The sequence below is a fragment of the Echeneis naucrates genome, chromosome 7 (assembly GCF_900963305.1).
Source record: "Echeneis naucrates chromosome 7, fEcheNa1.1, whole genome shotgun sequence".
Lineage (NCBI taxonomy): Eukaryota > Metazoa > Chordata > Actinopteri > Carangiformes > Echeneidae > Echeneis > Echeneis naucrates.
In genome coordinates this window covers 17,155,943-17,175,301 of record NC_042517.1, presented here as the reverse complement: position 1 = coordinate 17,175,301, position 19,359 = coordinate 17,155,943, and the positions used below count along the sequence as shown (strand labels likewise).

Here is a 19,359-nt window from a genome sequence, read left to right as displayed (position 1 = left end):
TCTCACGATTTCATTTCAATATTTCTTTTTCACTTTTTGGTGTTGGTATACAAAATTGATATTTTGTATAACGGAGCAGCTGTTATGATGTAAGGTAGATCTAATAAAAGTGAACTTTGTCTCCAGATCTGAAAAGTGAAGCCATGCTAGACAGCCCTAAACTTGCATCTACCTAATGACCACCAGGACTCCACTGATTGGGGAAAAAAGGTAGCTTGAGGTAATAAGTCAGACCTGAGGTCCGTAGGAATATATTTGTTAACATTTATTATCTCAGTAAATGTTTACCTACAAAATTTTTGACCTCAGTCAAATGACAAACTAAAGAAAACGCAGGCCACAAAGCAAAGTTGAAACATTTGTACATTTTGTTGGGTTTATAGGTCGCATTTATGACCCATGACCAAATGAGTTTATACTCTGACAACACAAACCAAAAAGTAAGAGAAAAACAGATATTACTGTTACCGTAGGTAGAACAGAAAGGGGGCTTTACAAAAACAAACAATGCAATAATATGGACAAAAGTCATTTTCACATGAAATGATGATGAAGCTTTCAGATTCATTGGCCTCTCTCTCCCCTTCACATGTGCGGTTCATTAGTTTCAGTGATTTTGACAGAGGGCCAGAAGCACAGTCTCACCAACTCTGTAATCAATAGGCAACCACTGTAGATGTTCAACGTCATGATATCCAAGTAATTAGAAGACTCCACAGGGTCACACCAGATCGCAGCATCAGTCAGCTACTCAGGCTTGCTCCCCCAGTGTGATTGTCTCTCATCATTTGATGTTTAGCTTTATCGATTGTCTCTCTAGTGATTCCAGCATCAGGATTGTCTCCAAATATGTATTGACTCCTCTTAAAGAAAATAGTTGGAGTGCTGTCAGCATACTAACCTTGAGTCTATTGTATAGAGGGATTGATTTGTCCTTCGGGGAGAATAGGAGCATAACAAAACCCTCCTGACAGTAAGTTGCCAAAAGCCTCTTCATTATCGACTCCTGACATGCTGCAGTCATGAGCTACAGCTTGGATAGAGAGGGTTTGCCTTGCTCATAGGCTCAATCAAGTCATTAGTCTTCACAATCCTACATAGTGACCTAAAATCAACCTTTTGTGACTCTGTATAATCGAACAACTCAAGGAGTGAAGCGGAGATTGTATTTGTCATCATTATTTCAATTTCATTCATTACTCATTATTCATTCTTACCCCGACTGCTTAGACCTGTTTTTTGAAGTTTTTTCTGCAAGTGTCATCATCTATCTGTTCACGTATGTCCGAACTGGGGTTGATAGGAATCAGAGATGCTTCCTAACAGCTCTTGGTTCTGTTAATAATGTATGTCGTGTCACTGGGGAGCAGATGCAGGGTTAGATTGCTGTATTGGGATATTGATTGGCGTGTATGCGTGGGCTCATATGGCTGTGTGCAATTTGAACATCACCAGAGTGTAACACAACAATAGTTAAGTATAATGTATTGGCCGTAAAAGTTGTGTTGTTGTTGTTGGGTGTTTTTTGTGCGTGTTCTTTTGTTTTTGACTTAAAACATTTTCATTTTCTCCCTGAGAACATTTCCCTGTTCCGATGATGAATCCATAAAACACAGTCAACAGTTTCCAAGGGATGATTTGTTCACCAGAAAGTAGTTCCAAAGAAAACTCAGTGTGACGTCCCGATTATCCTGAGACACATTGTTTCTGAAAAGACAGTTCGCTGTGTTGAATTAAATGCATTTTTAAAAAAATCCTGTAAGGAGTAAGTCCAGTGAGTAGGTGTCAGCAAAGGGGTATCTGAAAACATGGGCAAATATAATAAAGGCTAACATTTTCATTTAGTGTCAGCGATAGTCAGAATAAATTGTAATCAGTTTGGTTGTCCTTTGAGGTGTGCTGAAGTGCTTCAAGCAGGTCAAAAGAGTTTGTCCAAACCTTTGGTGTATCTGTAAAAAAAAAAAAAAAAATAGATTCAATAGCTCTATGTGGTACTGCTGCTTAATGAGTTTTAATCTCTCTAACACCCAACATTTAGACAACGAGAACGGTGAATGTCATACCTGCTGTAATTCTTAGCAGGCTGACATTTAGCTCATCACACATCACTGAAGCGCTAGCAGAACTGTGAGTATTTGGCCCTCCTCAGAGCTGGCGTAAACGCCTCTCTCAGGTGATCTGATCCCTGGTGCACATAAAACACTTGGAGATCCAATCACTCAGACCTCAGAGGTGGTCTACACAGTGTTTTTCTCCACCCCTCTCCTTGCCCAACTTTCTCTCGCTCTGTCACAAACACATTTTTAGTTGGATCTGTACTGACTAAAAACGACAGCGTTGCATGTGTATAAGATCAGTTCTCTGCTTCTTGAAACAAGCGGTCTTATTATCCGGCCTTGGGTTCCTCATTAAAAAATAGATGAACGCACCTCATGAATAATGAAAATAGTTCAAACAATGACGATCATGTTTAATTTTTTCCTTTCAGGACAGTGATCTCCTGACATTTAACATCTCAGCCCATCACTCCTGGTGGAGTGAACACGGGCCGGGCTGCGTGAGGAGAGAGATGCCGCAGTCGCCGGGGGTCCGCACCACAGAGAGCCACTCCTACATCACTGTCATGGGCTGCCTCATGGAGTACCAGTATATCGAGGTGGTGCATAGCGGCACACAGATTCTTGTTGCTGTGAGTACAAGTTCCTTAATGTTGCGACATACATGTGAGAACATTCGGCAGGAACTCAACATATTACATGCTGAAGTCCAGCAGCAAAGCCATCCACCGTAGGAGTTGCCTACTTGAAAGGCGGCCACGGTAGAAAGGAAGGTGACGTTTTTTGTTTACCCTCTAGCCCTTTTTCTCAGTACACGTCCACAGTGGTGTGACATTTTGTCTATTGCAGTTTCCCTTCCTCTGCCCGGGTCGCTGAATGAAAAATTGATCTGTTGTTTTTTCTGGCGGAGGATCAGACCTGCCAGCTGCTAACAGGTTACACAAACACCAGAGGGACTGTTATTGTCCTCTTTATACAGCTTGGTATGAATACACCAGAAAAATCACTTCCTGCCAGCAAATACATTTGCACACGCTCATGTATGACTGACTAACCTTGTTGGACAGATGCCAGGACTTTCATAGCTGCCAGCACAGCAGTCACTTGGCTTCAGACATTCACATTACACACTTAAACTCTCAGTAACATTCACTTACACACACTTTGTCTACATTGTGACAGTAGGTGTTGGTGTGCGTTTATGTGAATGACGGCCACTGCTGCTTTAATACATGCAGAGTGGATTTAATGGTGGCGGAAGGTGAACAAGTTTTCATCCTTACCAAATAATTTTGGATTAATTTGAAAGAAAAAGTGATTGACTGTGACTGTGATTCAATGGCGGACTAGAAATCTGGCAGAGGGATTCAGTGATGAGAAGTACTGGATTGTACCATTCATCCCATCACCCCCATGGAGAAAGGCGATAAAATGGCTCAACTCATTTACAGCCCCAACTCTCTGACTCAACCTTAGCCACTTGAACGATGGGCAGTGAATCGGTTTATTTATTGCCTCACTTGGGCTTTTACTCCTCCATATGAAAACGCCCTTATCCCTGCATTCCTATATGGAATTGTCCAACCAAGCATTCAACGGCATATTCGTGATAACAGCTCCCTAGAGGAGTAATGAAATTGGTACTGAAATCCCACTGTCGCAAATGACATCATTTCCCTCGTATCCTCTCGTCTCGTCTCTCAGGCTAAAAGCAGAGCACTGCTTAAGAAAATAGACTCCTTTGACGTGTCCAGTCTTGTTTTGGTTTGTCCTTTTCCTGTCCTGGTGGGAAAGAGGGGCCTGACAGAATGAGAGTTGAAGAAATAAATGAAAAGAAAAGGAAGAAAGTGGGGGTGTCCCTTTTGTCTTTGGAAGAGGGGTTTCAAGGTTGCAGCAAGAGGCCATTAAATATTTAGTTTTGGCTCCAAGGAGCATGTTTCATTAAGATGAAAAATGTGGACCCATTGGCCAGTAATGGAAGCATCACTGTCATCTATCTGTGTAGATTTGTTGCAAGCAAGATGAACGCCATTTGAGAATTGAAGCTGCAGGTTTGGGAAAGTCAGCCCTGTGTTGTTTCTTATTGATGCTTCAGGCAAAATTCAGCTCAAGGCTACTTCAAGGTCTAAAGGATGAGCTTGAAGTGGAGGCAACCTTTTCAAAGGGGGTGAATACATTATTCATTTATCACTGAGGGGAAATTTTTGCTTCATATCTGTGGTTATATTCTTTGTTGCCTTCAATGAAACCCAACTTCTTGCCTTCCAAACATATTGCTATTAAATGGGGTATTTCCTGCCTATATAGTCAGCGAAAAATCTCCCGCTCTCCATCCTTCCTCCATTCTGTCTTCTTTTCTTCTTTTATTCCCGTGCACTGTCTTCACTGTTATATAAAAGTTGAGTCTAAGAAAACATCCCCGGCGAGGTGGTAGGTAGTTAGTAAAGAAAGTTGGGAGAGAAATGGTGCAAGCTGTGAGTTTAGCTTCACATCTGTAAACAGAACAGAACACAAACACAAAATAGATTATTGAGCGATGTCATAGTGTTGTCAGAGAGGCTGAGTAAGATAGTTCAAACATACACACACACATATGCAGGTAGATATCGTAGGTAGATAGTTTATTATAGATATCATTTAGTTTAGTTATTGCTGCCACTGGCAGTGCTTTCTTGTGTGGAAATCGATAATAGCAGAAACAGCTGCCTGCGTCATTCTCTCATTCCATTGCTAACTCTTTTTTTTTTTTTATCTATTTTCCCGCCATCATAATCTCTCCGCTCTGTCTGTCTGTCTTCCTGTCCTTCCTGCCCAGAGCTCACTTTGTTTGACCTTGACATCCATCGAATTTCCACCAACTTAAATGACAGTGCGCACATCTCTCCACATACTCTCCAGATCTCACTCACTACCACTTTTGCTTCTTCCCTCCTATTTTGAGGGGGCTTCAAACCCTTTGTCATGTCAGTCCGATTTGTTTTATGCTGGGGGCCGGGTTAGGTTAGGGTTAGGGGGGTGAATAGCAACCAGTATCAGAATAGTAGCCCCTGGCTGATTACAAGGGGCTGCTCAACAGGTCTGGAGTGGGCCAGACCTTTGCTTGGCAATAAAAGCCAGTTTTTTATTTTGTGGGCACTCAGGTTCACTTTGTTCAGCAGAATGAAAAGAACATGTGCAACTCACCCCCCGCCCCACCCATCCAAAAGGTCATGGTGCTCACTTTGATAAATCCATTAGTCTATGTGATGTTTTCCAAGTCTCATACTGATCTGCCATCACCACTGGGATGAGTTCCCCCCCGCCCCTCACTGCATGTATGCTGCATTGGGACAGAGCTCGAAGGATTTTTTGATGTGCCTCCTTTTGAAGTCAGTAATTTGTCCACAATCAGTAAGTGGCCGTGGATTGTCTGGATTAATAAAAGTAAAAAGTCTATCTGCAATACGACAGGGTTGACATTGCATTGTAATGATCCTGTGAGTTTTACAGCATGTGCTTCAAAGGATTATGAAGAGCCAAGGATTAAATTTATATTGCAGTAGTAAGCAGTTCTTAGGTCTGCTGGCTGCTGCCAAAAACAGGGAGGAAAACAAAAAGACCACAAGACCAGAGGAGAGAATTAGCCTCCATCTGGCCACTGGGTCAAGCTGCTTGCAGAACATCATAAAAACATGGCTGCTCGCCATTACTCTTCAAAGCCTATCACTGCTAAGAGCTTTAATTGTTAATATGTTTTGCAGATAAATGGATTTTAATTTGCTCTAATATTTACTCTCTGTAAACAACTGAGAGGAGGCAAAAAGAAGAGAACAGACAAGAAGAGAAAACCAAGAAGCATTAATGGAGTAAACTTCTCCCGGGGTGTTTGCTTTTCTTGCTTGTTGATTGTGTATTGTTTGTTTTAAGAACTATGTGCTTGGCCTTTATCCATTTGTTTCTTGGTTTCTTCAACTAACATCTTGAGTGAAGCTGCATTTGAAGAACGGGCAGTGTTTTAATTCCTCCTACGGCTTTTATTTCTGTATGAACTGCATTGTGTCTGTGTGTTGTGTTTTTTGGACATTAGCAAGCGTTTCTTTGTAATTACTTGATGTGGAAGATGCGAATCAGCACCACTTAAAAACCCCATGTGGATCCATGTAAACTATATAGATCTGCAGGCGTGTGTGTTTTTGAGAGGGGCTGGTCGAACAGGTGGATCTGGTTTTGTCATTAAACATGCAGCTGCCCACACACACACACACATTTAATTTTCTGCAGAGAAGCTTGTCCTTTATTGTCAGACAGAAAGTCCTGTGTAATTAACCCACAGGACATCTGCACCAGCTCTCTCTATCTCCCTTTCTGTATTTCTTCTGCTCTTCCTCTTTCCTGTGTGATGTATTTTACCTACCAAATCATTTCATTACAGTACACATTATAGCACAGTTAGAGTTGTCCTGACACTGAGCCACAATCAATAGTGTGTTAATTATCTTGTAGATTGACTGCGATATCCATCACTGCACACGTCAGGCCAGTCGGCTGTAGAGAGGAGGCATCTTAAAATGTGTATGAAAACCCGACAAATGCAGGGCGGAATTTAGCAATTATTATCTCAAGACATATAGATTAATTAATTATCAATTAAAGGAGGAATCATCTCACTTACAATTACACAAAATTGTAGTAATGGATCTCATAACCTGCCATGGGTTTTTTGTTTTTTGTTGTTGTTGTTTTTTTTTTTTGTTGAACCAGCAGCATAAAACCTGAACTCATTTTCCAGGGTTTTGAGTATTTTAGAAGTGGTAGTTGGCAATAATAAGTAAACCAAATCATTGTTGACAATCATTGAAAGTGGTGGAACCAGAAAATTTTCAGCGGAGTGGCCAGGATGGAGCCTGAAATAATTTGGGGGAGGTATAGAAATCACTATTGCACGAACATGAAAAAGTTGAAAATATGGCGCTATATGCGGACACTATACAAATTTACAAATGCATTGCGGTGTAGACTCTTATAATTAACAGATTATTTATTATTCTATTATATTCATACTTTCTACAGCCTGCCACAGCTACAGCTGTGATGATAAGACATTCTGTTTCATTTAAATCAACGTCTGACTTGATTTAAATTTCAAAATAGACATGCCACCCTATTGCCAGAGTAGGCAATAGGGTGGCCAAGACTCAGCGTGAGGTGGCCGCTGCCACCCACCACCTCCACCATTGGTTGCTGATGATAAAGTAGGCAGATTCCCAATTGTATTTGAAAATACCAAAAGCGGCTTCTGTTTTATCATGTAGCTGTTAGATAGTAACACTGAGCGGCCCACTTTTAGAAACCTTTTGACAAATAGATCAAAATGTTTGACTGTTGTCTCGATGTATTGTAATTGCCTTGAATGACTCATTTAAGAAATGAAAACTTCTAATCATGAAGCAGTCGTGCCTGGTGGACTGGGCTATTTATGAGTGAAAGGGTGTTGTCAAAGGTGCCTTCTAGACTGCTGCATTCACTATAAACCTGACCTTCATTAGCCTATGCAAATACAACTAACCTTTTTTCTAACTCAGGAGCTCACACACAAACACACATGAACACACACACACACACAAGGATGAACGCCTGAGCCTTTAACATCTTTTCGCCTTCATTTTCTGAAGGAAAAGGCCAGGTCCTGCTCAGCTATCACAAATGGCTTCTTTAGTTTCCTCTACAGTGTAGTAAACAGTAAATGAATGCCCAGTGGACGGTGACATTGCTTTTGATTTCTTCGCCTTCGTGCTTCTTCCTTTCAGTTGTCCAGTTAACTGTTCACTATCCAAGAACCTGCAGAGGAGCGAGAGCAGGTGTCACGTTCTCCGAGAAAAATAAAAGAACAAGCACATGTGGAGAGGTTGTGAGAAAGTAAGCGGAGGAGATTCACAGCTTGGAAAAAGGCACTGTGTTGTGTGCAAGGAGAAAAAGTAAAATAAGTGATTGGCATCTAAAAGAGTTGGCTTTGGTTTGGCCTCAGAGTGAGCCTCAGAGGACATGCGGGGGCATTGTGAGCGTAATTAATTCAACATTAATTTCTAAAACAATCCCTGAACTAACAGGGGTGAGCCAGAGAGTCAGAGGCGACAGCCAAGGCGTGTTTGTGATGTGTGATGTAAGGCCATTTAATATGCAAGCAGTTATAAGTGGCATTGTCACATGTTATTGGGGACACAGACCTATATTAGCTATAAGGACAGCAACGCCTCCAGCAAAACAGCAGCCCATGGTCACTTCTCTGATCTCCACTTCCTTTACATCACACTCTATCACAGCCTGAGAGGTTTAAGATCAGCCCGTGGAAGGACTTTTCTGGAAATGAGAAAGGCAGACGTGGTTGGAGATTACTCGCAGTCCTCCTTTATAGTCTATCTTGATTCAGTGTCCTGGCTTTACAGCAGTTATCAGTGGATGTGTGAGAGATGGCAGTGATTTCCCATTACTGAGCAGTGGCAGGCACTCTCACAAGGTTTGCCTTTTTCTGATTAAGGGTATTTCATCTGTTTCAGGAAATTTGTGCTGTGTTGGAGTCTATTCTCAACTACTATTTATATGTGTGCACTGAAGCTAAAAGTAGCCCCAGTCAGTCATATTGTGTGTGTGTGTGTGTGTGTGTGTGTGTGTGTGTGTGTGTGTGTGTGTGTGTGTGTGTGTGTTTTTTTGGGGTTTTTTTTGTCTTCTTTCTTTTTCTTTTTTCTTTTTTTTTCTATCCTCCGGGCAATGTCGCAGCTTTAGTTTTCAAACAGGCTTGATTTCATTTCTGTTGTCATTATCTCAGTTTCCCAGATTGCATTTCTTTGAAACTACATTTCTCTCCTACAGCACCCCCCCCCCCTCATCTGTTATTTTCTCATACAGCAGTCCGTAGATACAGACAGGTGACAAAGGAAAGGAAAATTCACAATAAATGACACGCAAGGGAAGCAGTAAATGCAATGCTGTATGGATGGAGGAGTGGGAAAATTATCCTAATCATATTTTACATTATGAAATTAACACCAGTTGGAGACTTTAGGCTGCAGTGATACCGAGCACAGAAAAGGGTGTGGTTGAGGGTGTTCAGTTAAGCAGGGACATTGATATGCATTCCAGGGCCGATGCCCATTTAAACTAATTTGCAACTTGCAAACTGGGATTTACAGCAGTAAGTTACTTTCCTCCAACCGTAGTTGTGTTGAGTTTCTTTTATCCGGACATACGCATTCTGAGGAGCTTTGCCTAAGTGTCAGTACATTTTTGTTATCCTCTCTCCTGCTGTGCAAAACTAATTTAGTGAAAGATGATGTCACCATTTGCTATTTGTTATTGCCTCCAAATTGCTTCTATAAAGATGGATGGATTGAGCTGAAAGCTTTGAACTGATACCAAAACACTGCATTTTACACCATTAGACAGGATTTTACAACTCAGGAAAGTCATCCCAGCAGCAGTTTTATGATCCTCTGTCCCAATGACTGCTGGGTAAGCTTATGTGGTTTGATAATGTATTGTGTTACCAGATGATTTTACACTGAAAATTCAACAAGTTTGACATTGTTGTTGGAGAAAACAGCCTTTTTTGTGGCATTGTTATGCAGTTATTGCAGTCTTCTTCTATCGCCATCATGAAAACGCTGAATGAGGGCAGCTCTGGCGGGTGGTGGTGGTGGGACACCTCACTAATTCCTTTAATTTATCACCTATCACTTTATACATCGCCACACAGACACTTTATTTTCTCAGCCTCAGGCCTCGCCCTCACATGTTGCCTGTGCTATGTTTGAATCAGTCCCAGACCGCCACCACAGCAATCAGAGCTCTTTATGAAAATTAAACAAACATGCACTCATGCATAGATATTATCCTGTACAAACGCTCTCTCTGTGCCCCCTTTTGAGGGACAACCACACATGGTCCTGCACACAGATACAATACAACAGAAAAACCGGGTTTGTCCCCTGCTGTTAACACCATCTTGTGTTTTTGAACAAGGCTTTATACATATGCAAATTTGCCTCCATTTCCCCACCGCTCTAATGGATGGGGTGAGACCAGCAATTAGAGACAAGACAAAAGAACAGGTGAGAGAGGAGAGTTGTGTATCTTATCAAGCCCACACAGAGTCTGACCATTTGCCTTTGTACCAGACGCCATACCTGCCTTTTATTGATCAATAAAACATTTAATATGGATGAACTTCACTGAAGTCCAGATACAGCGGAGTCCAGAAGTCTGAGCACAATTTTCCATTTATTTGAAGCACAAAATCTCATCTTAGATTTATTGACCTTTGTATGTACAGATGAAAATTTGAATAAAGCGAAGTTGTCCAGGTGAAAGACCTGCAAACTGTTCCTCGTAGAACCACACGGGCCAAGCTAAGTTTTAGGTTGATGAAGGTTTTATAAATAGCCACCATCACACACAGTCCCTGTCCCTTTGGGTTGTGTGTTTGTGTACCCAGTGTGAGAGGAGGGCAGCGCTGTTTTAATTGGCATGGCGGAGTGCCAAATGATAGATGGATGACTGGGTGGAGAGAGGCTGTCTCTGAGTCCATCTCTCACTGTGTCTGTTTCTGAGTCGATGACAGCCATCTGCCAGTTCCACGGGCTATTCTCAGCGCTGGGTGTTTGCCTGCGCTCATGTTACTGTATGTTCACTGGTGTGCTTGTTGCTGCTTACTGTTGTGTTTACGCGTACAAGAAACTACAATGCGTGCCCTTTAGTAACCCTGATTGCAGGAAAGCTCAGGAGACATATGGCCACGTCTAAAGTTGATATGGAGAACTTTTATTTGTTAGCATAGCATAGCAACTTTACTCTGAATTTGGAGTTGCCGTTCTTCCTGCTTGATATGTGTCAGCTTTTAACTTTTTTTTCTGGTCTCCCCTAACTTTTAAGGGAAATATCAGTGCTTCTTAGTCATCGATTACCACACTATGCCCGCCAACTTCATTTCTGTGTCGTCTGCTGGTGGATAGTGAGTTCACATTGGATTTTAGTGTTTGTTTGCTTTAAATATTTCCCTGCTGCAGCCAAAAACAACACAGATAAGAGGAGTGGCAGTAACTTCAAACATAAAAATTTAGGGTTAGGGTTCACTTCAGGGTAGGGAGATGATTGTTAGTCTGTTATGTTATAACTTTAATGGTACAACTATTTCTTTTCCTTTCACATTACCTCTTTATTCCTTTTAAATGTTTATTTATGAATTCAGTAATTATTCAAACCGAGGTCTGGGTAATAAGTTGATTTAATCTCCTTGATTGCTTTATTCCAATTTGTACTTTAGGAGAAAGAAAATTGGTTTTCTCTTTAATTTTGGCTGTGATGTTCCCCTTGGGCTCCATTAGTTCAAAGTGGGCTGAGCTTGTCGCTGTCTGATGTGATTTGCACAAGCACAGTGATGCGCAGTAAGGCTGACCAATGTTGGACACCTACATATGGCAACTCCACTTGGACAAGAACGGCATCAGACTTTGTGAGAAAGCAAAGTTTGTAAGAACTTTTTACACATTGCCACTTTAGCCACTTTAGCTTTGACTTTTTGGTTTGTTTTTAAGCACAAACGTGCTTGTTAGAATACTAATTATGATGTGAAAACAGCATAGTCAACAAACTAATAACATCTTGAACAACAGTCTCTTGTAGTTTGAAATGTATTAAAAATGCAAATCCAGTTTGGTGTGACAAAATTCAGAGCTATTATTTTTAAGCCATACTTTAACCATATATTGAATTTAAATATGATTGACAATCTTTTTTTTTTTTTTTTTTTTTTTTTTAACTTTAAAATCAATTAATCAACAAATTACGTTCAGCTAGTTCGGTTCTTCACCCTGTTTTACATCAGCTGTCCACCGGGGCATGCTTGAGAACAAACAGCTGCTGTCTCTCAAACCGAGGCCGTGGCCCCAAGAGACTTGTTTGTTTCCAGATGTTCGTTGTGTATTATCTGTTTGTCCATAAGAGCAAACACACTGTTTGTCAGCTGCAAACCACCAGCTCTGTAGTGTCTAACCCTTCTTGTTTTCTTGTGTGTTCGCAGCTCCTGGGCTTCGTGTATGCCTGCTATGTTGTCAGTGCGATCACCGAGGAGGAGGACAGCTGTGAGTTGCTCAGCCTCACCCTGATACACACATGCACACACACACAATAATTCCTGCAATGGAGCCTTGCAACAATGAATGAATCACACCAAGACCCACTCACACAAATGAGATAGAAAACACCAGCGTTGAGGAACACAGGGCTACATCTTTTTTCATCTTCTTTTCTTCCCACCCCACCCCAACTCACTCCTTTCTCCCTCTTCTCTCCTCCCCCACGCCATCTGGGCCCTCTCTTTCCCTCTCTCCCTCCAGAACCAAAGAAGCCATGTGTTCCCTTTCCACACCTCATTCAGTCCATTCTTTCCTTCATACGTACATTTGCCGCCTTATCTCATCTCATTGATGTTCTGTATGGTCCTTGCCGTTGTAAACCCTGTTACTCACCTCCTGACACCAACTCAAGCTTTTACTTTTACTCTCAGTTTCTCCACTCCATGTGCCCCTTGTTTGTTGCCCCAGCTGTGTGTGGAGTGTTTCTATAGTGCATTTGCACACTTCCTCCTCTCTTCCTCACAAACATGCGCACCCTCCCGCGTTACGTCTGTCTGTCCTGCATCCATTCAAACGTGTACTCTTGGCTTTTGCCTAAGTTGTTGCAAATTACTTGAGGCTTGAAGGTTCACCTCGACAATCATAAAAAAGGGCAGAGTGCGCAAAGGCTAAGGGAGAAGATGGCAGGGGAACATTAAAATTAGTCATGAGAGAAGAAGGTGAAACCAGAAGCAGACACTTGTGATAAATGACCCAGCTGCTGTGACCTCCTAGGCAGCAGGTCAGAGGTCCTGTGGGAAGTTGGCCATCCAAAGGCCAGGAAACATTTGATCTGGGGGTCAGTGGGAGTCATAAATATCTGATTAGTACTGCAGGACTCTGGGGCAGTTCTAGGACAGAAAGCTACAGCCACAGGCATGAGAATCTGCCTTCACACATATTTATAGTCAGTGCTTTGAAACCAAATGCAGAATGGCGTAGGTGTCAGACAGCTGGATTTGCAGTGGCTGAATAAACAAGCTGTTTCTGTGAGGATGAGCCAAAGAGTTTCTCAGGTATACATTCATAAACACGTGCTTGTTAGAATAGTAATTATGATGTGAAAACAACATAAGTGAACTAACCAATAACATATTGAACAACAGTCTCTTGTAGTTTGAGATGGGCTTCTAATGTGATTTCTGTGTGTGTTCCTGTAGACCCGTGGGACACAAGTTTAAGTTGTTCTTAGGTGGTCACATACCAGGGGTTCAGTGGCTGTAAATGGTTAAAATCACCATTCAACAGCTTTCCCCCTCCCATCTGTGGGCAGCACTGCTTAATCACTGGCCAACCTGGCCAAAAATCCAAACTTTTCCCTTCTGTAACTTTTTGTTTGGTAACTTTTGAGCTTTATATCCAGTGTGGACAGTTGGCACTGAGTGTGCCTTGTTTAAAGTCATAGCAGAGTGTCATCCGCACTCAAAAAAAGAGATAAAAATAAGAAGTGAGCAATAATGTTGTTCGGGGTGAAAACAGAGCATAGTGCGATTTGTATTGCTTTTAATTATCTTGTAGTTCTTCTCTGATTCTGACTGCTATTGAGTAAAATGCTGCTACATTGCTTCCAGCTGCTCGCTGTTTGTTATTGTAATCAGTCCTCATCCTGTATGCACGCAAACATACATTCGCTCATGCAGACACAGGTGCATAGACGCCCACGCACTTTCACACCAACACAAAAACTAGCCATGGCGCACTGCCACTCTCATTTTCTCCTCTCATTTGATATGTAGATTAAAGCATTGAGCTCCCGGGCTCCATCAGAGAGCTCCTCCGCAGAACTTTTCCTTCTCTGTCCTTCTTATCTTTTTTATATGTTTTATAGTTTATTCACAGTTAGATGGAATAATCATGTATCAGAATCCCATTTTGTCGTGTTCATGTTCATGGAGGCTTGACTGCTCCCCTCTCTCTGACTCTTCACCTGCTTCCAGTTTCCAACCTTTAATGAGGTGTGCTTGTAAAAAGTTAGAGGTCTCTGGTCAATCGTTGTATCAGCCTCATTAAGCGCCTTTCTGGTCAATGACTCACAGTTGATTGCACCTCACCAAGACAAAAAAGCAATGAAGAATCCTCAGAGACAAGCAGCTAGGAAAGAGAAAAAGAAACGCAGAAAGAGGAGTATGTGAGGGCAGCTGAAGGAGGAGCAAGCCAGGGAGAGAGAAAGGAGACGGGGCAATATGCAGGAATGGACAACATGAGACAAGATGAGCCTTTCATGAATAAGGAGATGAGACAGGAATTCCTTTCACGACGAGCACTTCCTCACTCTCCGGAGAAACGGGGGACTCAAATTTGAGTGCTAGGGCATGCGTAAAGAACAGCAGAATGAAACATGCATGCACATCCTCGAGGAGCCAAGACAACACAATGGGCAGAATAACAAACATCATACACCATCAGCTCAGGAGGGTTTGACATTGCTTTCAGGCTTTAATACTGATAAGGTGTATGTGTGTGTGTGCGTGTGTGTGTGTGTGTGTGTGTGTGTGTGTGTGTGTGTGTGTGTGTGAGGATGAGAGAGAGCTTTTTTGATGTGGCTTTCTTTGAACATAAGTGCCTGTGCGTGTGCACCCGTGCATGTCTATATGCTGCTGTGTGTGTCTGTTCCCGTGGCTGTGTGGGACTGTTTGTGACTGTTTGAGTGTAGGTGTTTGTGAGTATGAAATTGTTACACAGAGTTATCGGTGGTGAGCAGACACACCGGCAGAATGAGTGGTGGGGAAAATCCTCTTTGTAAAGTAGGTCATGGAGTTAGCCGCCTAGTGCCGGGATAAGCTCGCTTTAGCATGTCTGCCAATTATGCTGCTGCCCTGTGTGCTGAGTCACATCCCCAGAAAATCCTCTACAGCAGGCCGAGCAAGTGGATGGATAGATGAATGTGCAAGTGCAGTGTATGAGGGAAAAGGTCACAACATCGAAAAAAAAAAAAAAAGCCTCATTCTGTTGTTGTCACCTCAAAGAATAATTGAAAATGATGTCAAACAAGAAGAACAAAGCTCATGGCTCTTCAACAGCAGACTTTACAATATTGTGACTGCAGGAAAAGCAGCGATATAATACACAAAACTAATGAGGTCTGAGTGTATTTTGTTGCTTTTTATTTCAATATCTATAAAAAAAAGGCACATCAAAGTAGTTTTCAGTAGCCGTTTTATGTATTATTAATTCTTAAAAATTTGGGTTCTTTCATGCGTGTGATTTGTTTCCAATGCATGTTTTGAATTTAAATCAACACATGTCTAGAGCTATTAATTTTAACTAAAGTATAAAGGTTAGACTCATAAAATTATTCTAACAAGATATCCAATACCTGTGCATTTAGCCATAAGAATTGAGGAGGTTTTTATGGCTTTAGTTTGAATCTAGGATCCTCAAAACCCTTCTCCAATAGTAATGGATATTTTTAATGGTTGCCTTTTTATCACTAAATAAATTTTTGTAAAGCGCATGCACTAGAAAATATATTTTGCCTTTTAATGTAAAAGTCTTCCACTTCATAAAGCTCACATAGCCATTGTCACCTAAACTGGCTGGTTGGAGCGCAACTCAGGGCTATGTGAGTGTCTGGATACTGGGACATTGCATTTGCTGCATGTTTTTAGTAAATCACATAACCAGCATGACTTTTCATTGCTGCATGGCAGTATTTCTACATGACATTCACTATATTTGACTAACCCTAACCCTTTTTTGTGTCCTTGCTTTTATTCAATGTAAACACATTTCAAACAGTGTTTCACTTTTGTATAGATAAAGTGGTATGGGTTAAGGGTCAGTAAATACATGAAAGGAGAGTAAATATCATGCTTGAATTTCAGATGACAAATGGCAGATTTGCAGTTGCGTTGACCAAGCGACTAAATGCTGAGGGAGTGACAAAGACACCCAGCCTCATCAAGAAGGCAAACTTTAAAGTGGCTCTCGTGGTCTGTCTTTGCCAGGAACCGTTCTCCTCTTTGCATGCATGATTAACTTTAAATGCACTCTCAATCAAACAAACCTGGAATTTTCATATGCAAAATAACTAAGCATAAAGCCACTAACCCGCCCTTTAAAGTAAATGAGTTGCCTGTACAGCAATAATGGCTGTGTAATGGTGTGTGAGGACAAAGGTTCAGCACAGCAGAAGGAGACTTAAGTGTGTGTGTGTGTGTGTGTGTGTGTGTGAGAGACAGAAAGTGTGAGATGCGATCAACAACTGATTCTTGTATCTCACCCTCAGGAGATTATTACAGATACGTTCTGAAGTCTTAAGTTGTCTGTCTCCTCTTTATCTCTCCATCTTGCTTTTTGTCTGTCTTTCCTTGAATTTCTTAATCTTTCTCACACGCCACTCTTATTTCCTCGCCAACCCCGTTTTCCCTCCTGGTCTTTTTCTCTTTATTCCTGAGCCTGTCTTCCATTTTCCTGTCAGCTCGCCAAGTTTTTACACGCAAATAAACGCACAGAACATGAGATGTGGCAGTATACTGTGCAGAATGTCAGCTCTTCTTCTGGTTCACTGCTGGCTCTCTGATTCTAACCAAATTTTACTTTAACTGAAACATAATCGACTGATAGTATTCCCTGTTTGCGAAGGGTAAAAGAGATGGGATGGGTCAACTGTGCTGGGGCTAACAGGTTAGTAGAAGAAAAGAAAGTGGGTTGCTTGATGACTCTTGTTGAGAAATGAGATGCGATGTTGTATTCACGATGTGCTCACACTCACACTGTTAATGCCAATATTGATGGTATAGCAGGAGCACAAAGTTAAAGTTAAAGTTACTTTGTGCACAAAGCACAAAGTATGGTTCCTTAAAAGGAACAATTTTTGAGAATAAATGGGCTACCAAAGCTCAACATTTCAGAAAAGTGGCTTTTCACATTAATGATCAAAATGTTTGTTTGTTTGTTTGTTTGTTTGATTTTTGTTTAGAAAGGAAGCATCATTAGCAGATTATTTTAGGCATTAAGGGAGTCATAAGCACTGCCAAAAAGAAGAACACATAACAAAGATATCGCCCAGAATTTTTTAATGTTTTCACACTGACTTCTCAATCACCAAATTAAGTAAACAATTACCTTTGCTACATGTGAATGTCGCACAAGACACACACATACCCATAAATACCTATTTGTCTACTTGTCTACTAATAGCCTTTACAAGGTGGAAAATGGAAACTTTGACTAGTTTGTGGTGAAAGATGACAAATCAGATAAGTAAAGGATACATCTGTTGGATAATAACAAACCCAATAGTAGCCACAATATTTTTGCCCCAAACTGACAGATGGACTGCCTAGCTGTCTGATCCCTAGAGCCACCGGTGTCTGAAAATGGCAGCAATTGTTGTCATCAGACTGTATTTTTTGGTGCAGTTTATAATGGCATGGGTCGGATCTCCACCTGTTTATAATAAGAAAACCACTGGCACATAAAAGAGCAGTGAAGAGGTCTGTGTACTGGTGTGTGTGCCTGGTGTACAGATGAAACAGAGAAACATCGGAAACCAGGGCAGGGTCCGAGTAAAGGGACAGTTCCCCTACGACAGCACAGTGTGGCTCCAGGCGCTCTTCCTTCCTATCAGTATTCAGCAGACCTCCCCAGCCTCCTCTTATCAGGATGGAACTGATTTGGCCTTACAGTAGTTTCCACGGCTGACTTGTGTTTGTTTTTTCTCTCGACAGTTGTTCTGCTCCCAGAAAGAAAGAGATCTGCCCTCTTTCTGTTATTCTCTGCAACTAGAATCTGCTGTTTGCTTGGTGTCTTTTTCCACTGAATTGGGCTCAATCTCGGTTTCTCCTTTCCGCCCATCGTGGTGTTTACAATGGTCTCGGAGCCCATGGACACACTGGCCTCTTTCACTGCACTGCTTCAACCTAATCTCTTTGGCCTGCTGTCAGTCAGGATGACAGGCGTAACGCGCACCGTCTTCCCCCTCGCTTTCTCCCCTTTGCTCCCTCTCAACCACTGTGTCCCCTCAAGCGCTGCAAGTATTTTCCTTCATCTCAAAAATATCTCTCAGCATCTGTGAAAAATGCACAGCACTTTGGTTCCGGTGTGTCTGTCTCTCTCGCGCTTTCTTTTAGTCGCATGGCGTCATGCTCATTCACTCATCTGCCCCTTGCCTAGAGTCTGAACTCTTAAGCGAGAAAGTAAACAGAAAAGGTTGTGCATTTGGTTGTTAGCTGAAGGTCACCTCTGTTTCTGAGCGATAAAAAGGCTCTGGCTATTTTGACAGCTGGCCAGCTTTCACCTGTTCCTGAGCTTTCCCCTTGGCTCCAGGCAGATGCACAGATAAAATCTTTTTTTTTTTCTTTTTTTTTTTTAAACAAAGTTTTTGGACAAAGTTTAAACGAAAAAGAAAACTAGAAGCATTCACTCTTTTTCAGCAACAATGTAATACTAATGTTCCCAGTGTGTCTTTTTAGTTTCCATTTCATTCCTCATTCATCTTGTTTGTTTTTGTTCCTTTTCTTTTAGTTCATTTTCATATTCTGTTTTTTGTCAGTCTTTTGAGTTACTCCATAATTTATGTGTTTAATCCTTTATTTTCAGTTGATTTTATTGGTGGATTTGACCCATTCCCACTGTACCATGTTAATGAGAAACCATCTCATCTCCTCTTAAAGCCTATGTACCTGTAAGTATGAATGCGCTCTCATCCCATTTTTGTGTGCGTGTAATTATACACACACACACACACACACACACACAATGTGGCATCCATGACATCCTTTTGTACCTTTTTGTTGGTTTACTTGCTTATTTACTTATTCGTTGTCAGCATTTAGCTGTCTCCTTTTCAAGGTTATTTTCCCAGATTTTCCCTGAAACTATTTGTTAATCAAAACATAAATACAGTTTTAGTTTGGTTTAAAAAAAATAATCTCAAATCAAGATCTAAGTCCACTTAGACTTTAGCTCCTTGCTTTTTTTTTTTTTTTCATCAGTAGGTTAGAAAGTGGAATAGGTTGTTGCTCAGTTCCTGGAGATTTGAGTCATGTCTGGGGAGTAGCACATTCTGTGAAACATGCTACATCCTGTCAGAGGTCTCTGGGGGAATATGAAGGTCTCTCATGGGCCTGTTGTTGTGTCTTCATGCCAAGGGCATTCACTAATAGAAGAACATACAAAAATCTGTATAAAATTGGATTAATCAATAAATTTTA

At 41.4% G+C, this 19,359-nt stretch overlaps 1 protein-coding gene across 2 annotated transcripts in view; it reads left to right on the top strand.

Annotated features, from left to right (window-relative positions):
• nkain4 (sodium/potassium transporting ATPase interacting 4) overlaps positions 1–19,359 on the top strand; it is a 42,522-nt gene that overhangs the window by 20,375 nt on the left and 2,788 nt on the right. The window contains exons 4-6 of one of the 2 annotated variants that reach the window (XM_029506263.1): positions 2,489–2,689; positions 12,109–12,169; positions 18,746–18,830. In XM_029506263.1, the coding sequence (XP_029362123.1) occupies positions 2,489–2,689; positions 12,109–12,169; positions 18,746–18,830 (347 nt within the window). Of the gene's footprint in view, positions 1–2,488; positions 2,690–12,108; positions 12,170–18,745; positions 18,835–19,359 lie in introns of those variants that run through there. The other variant, XM_029506264.1, reaches the window with a different exon arrangement.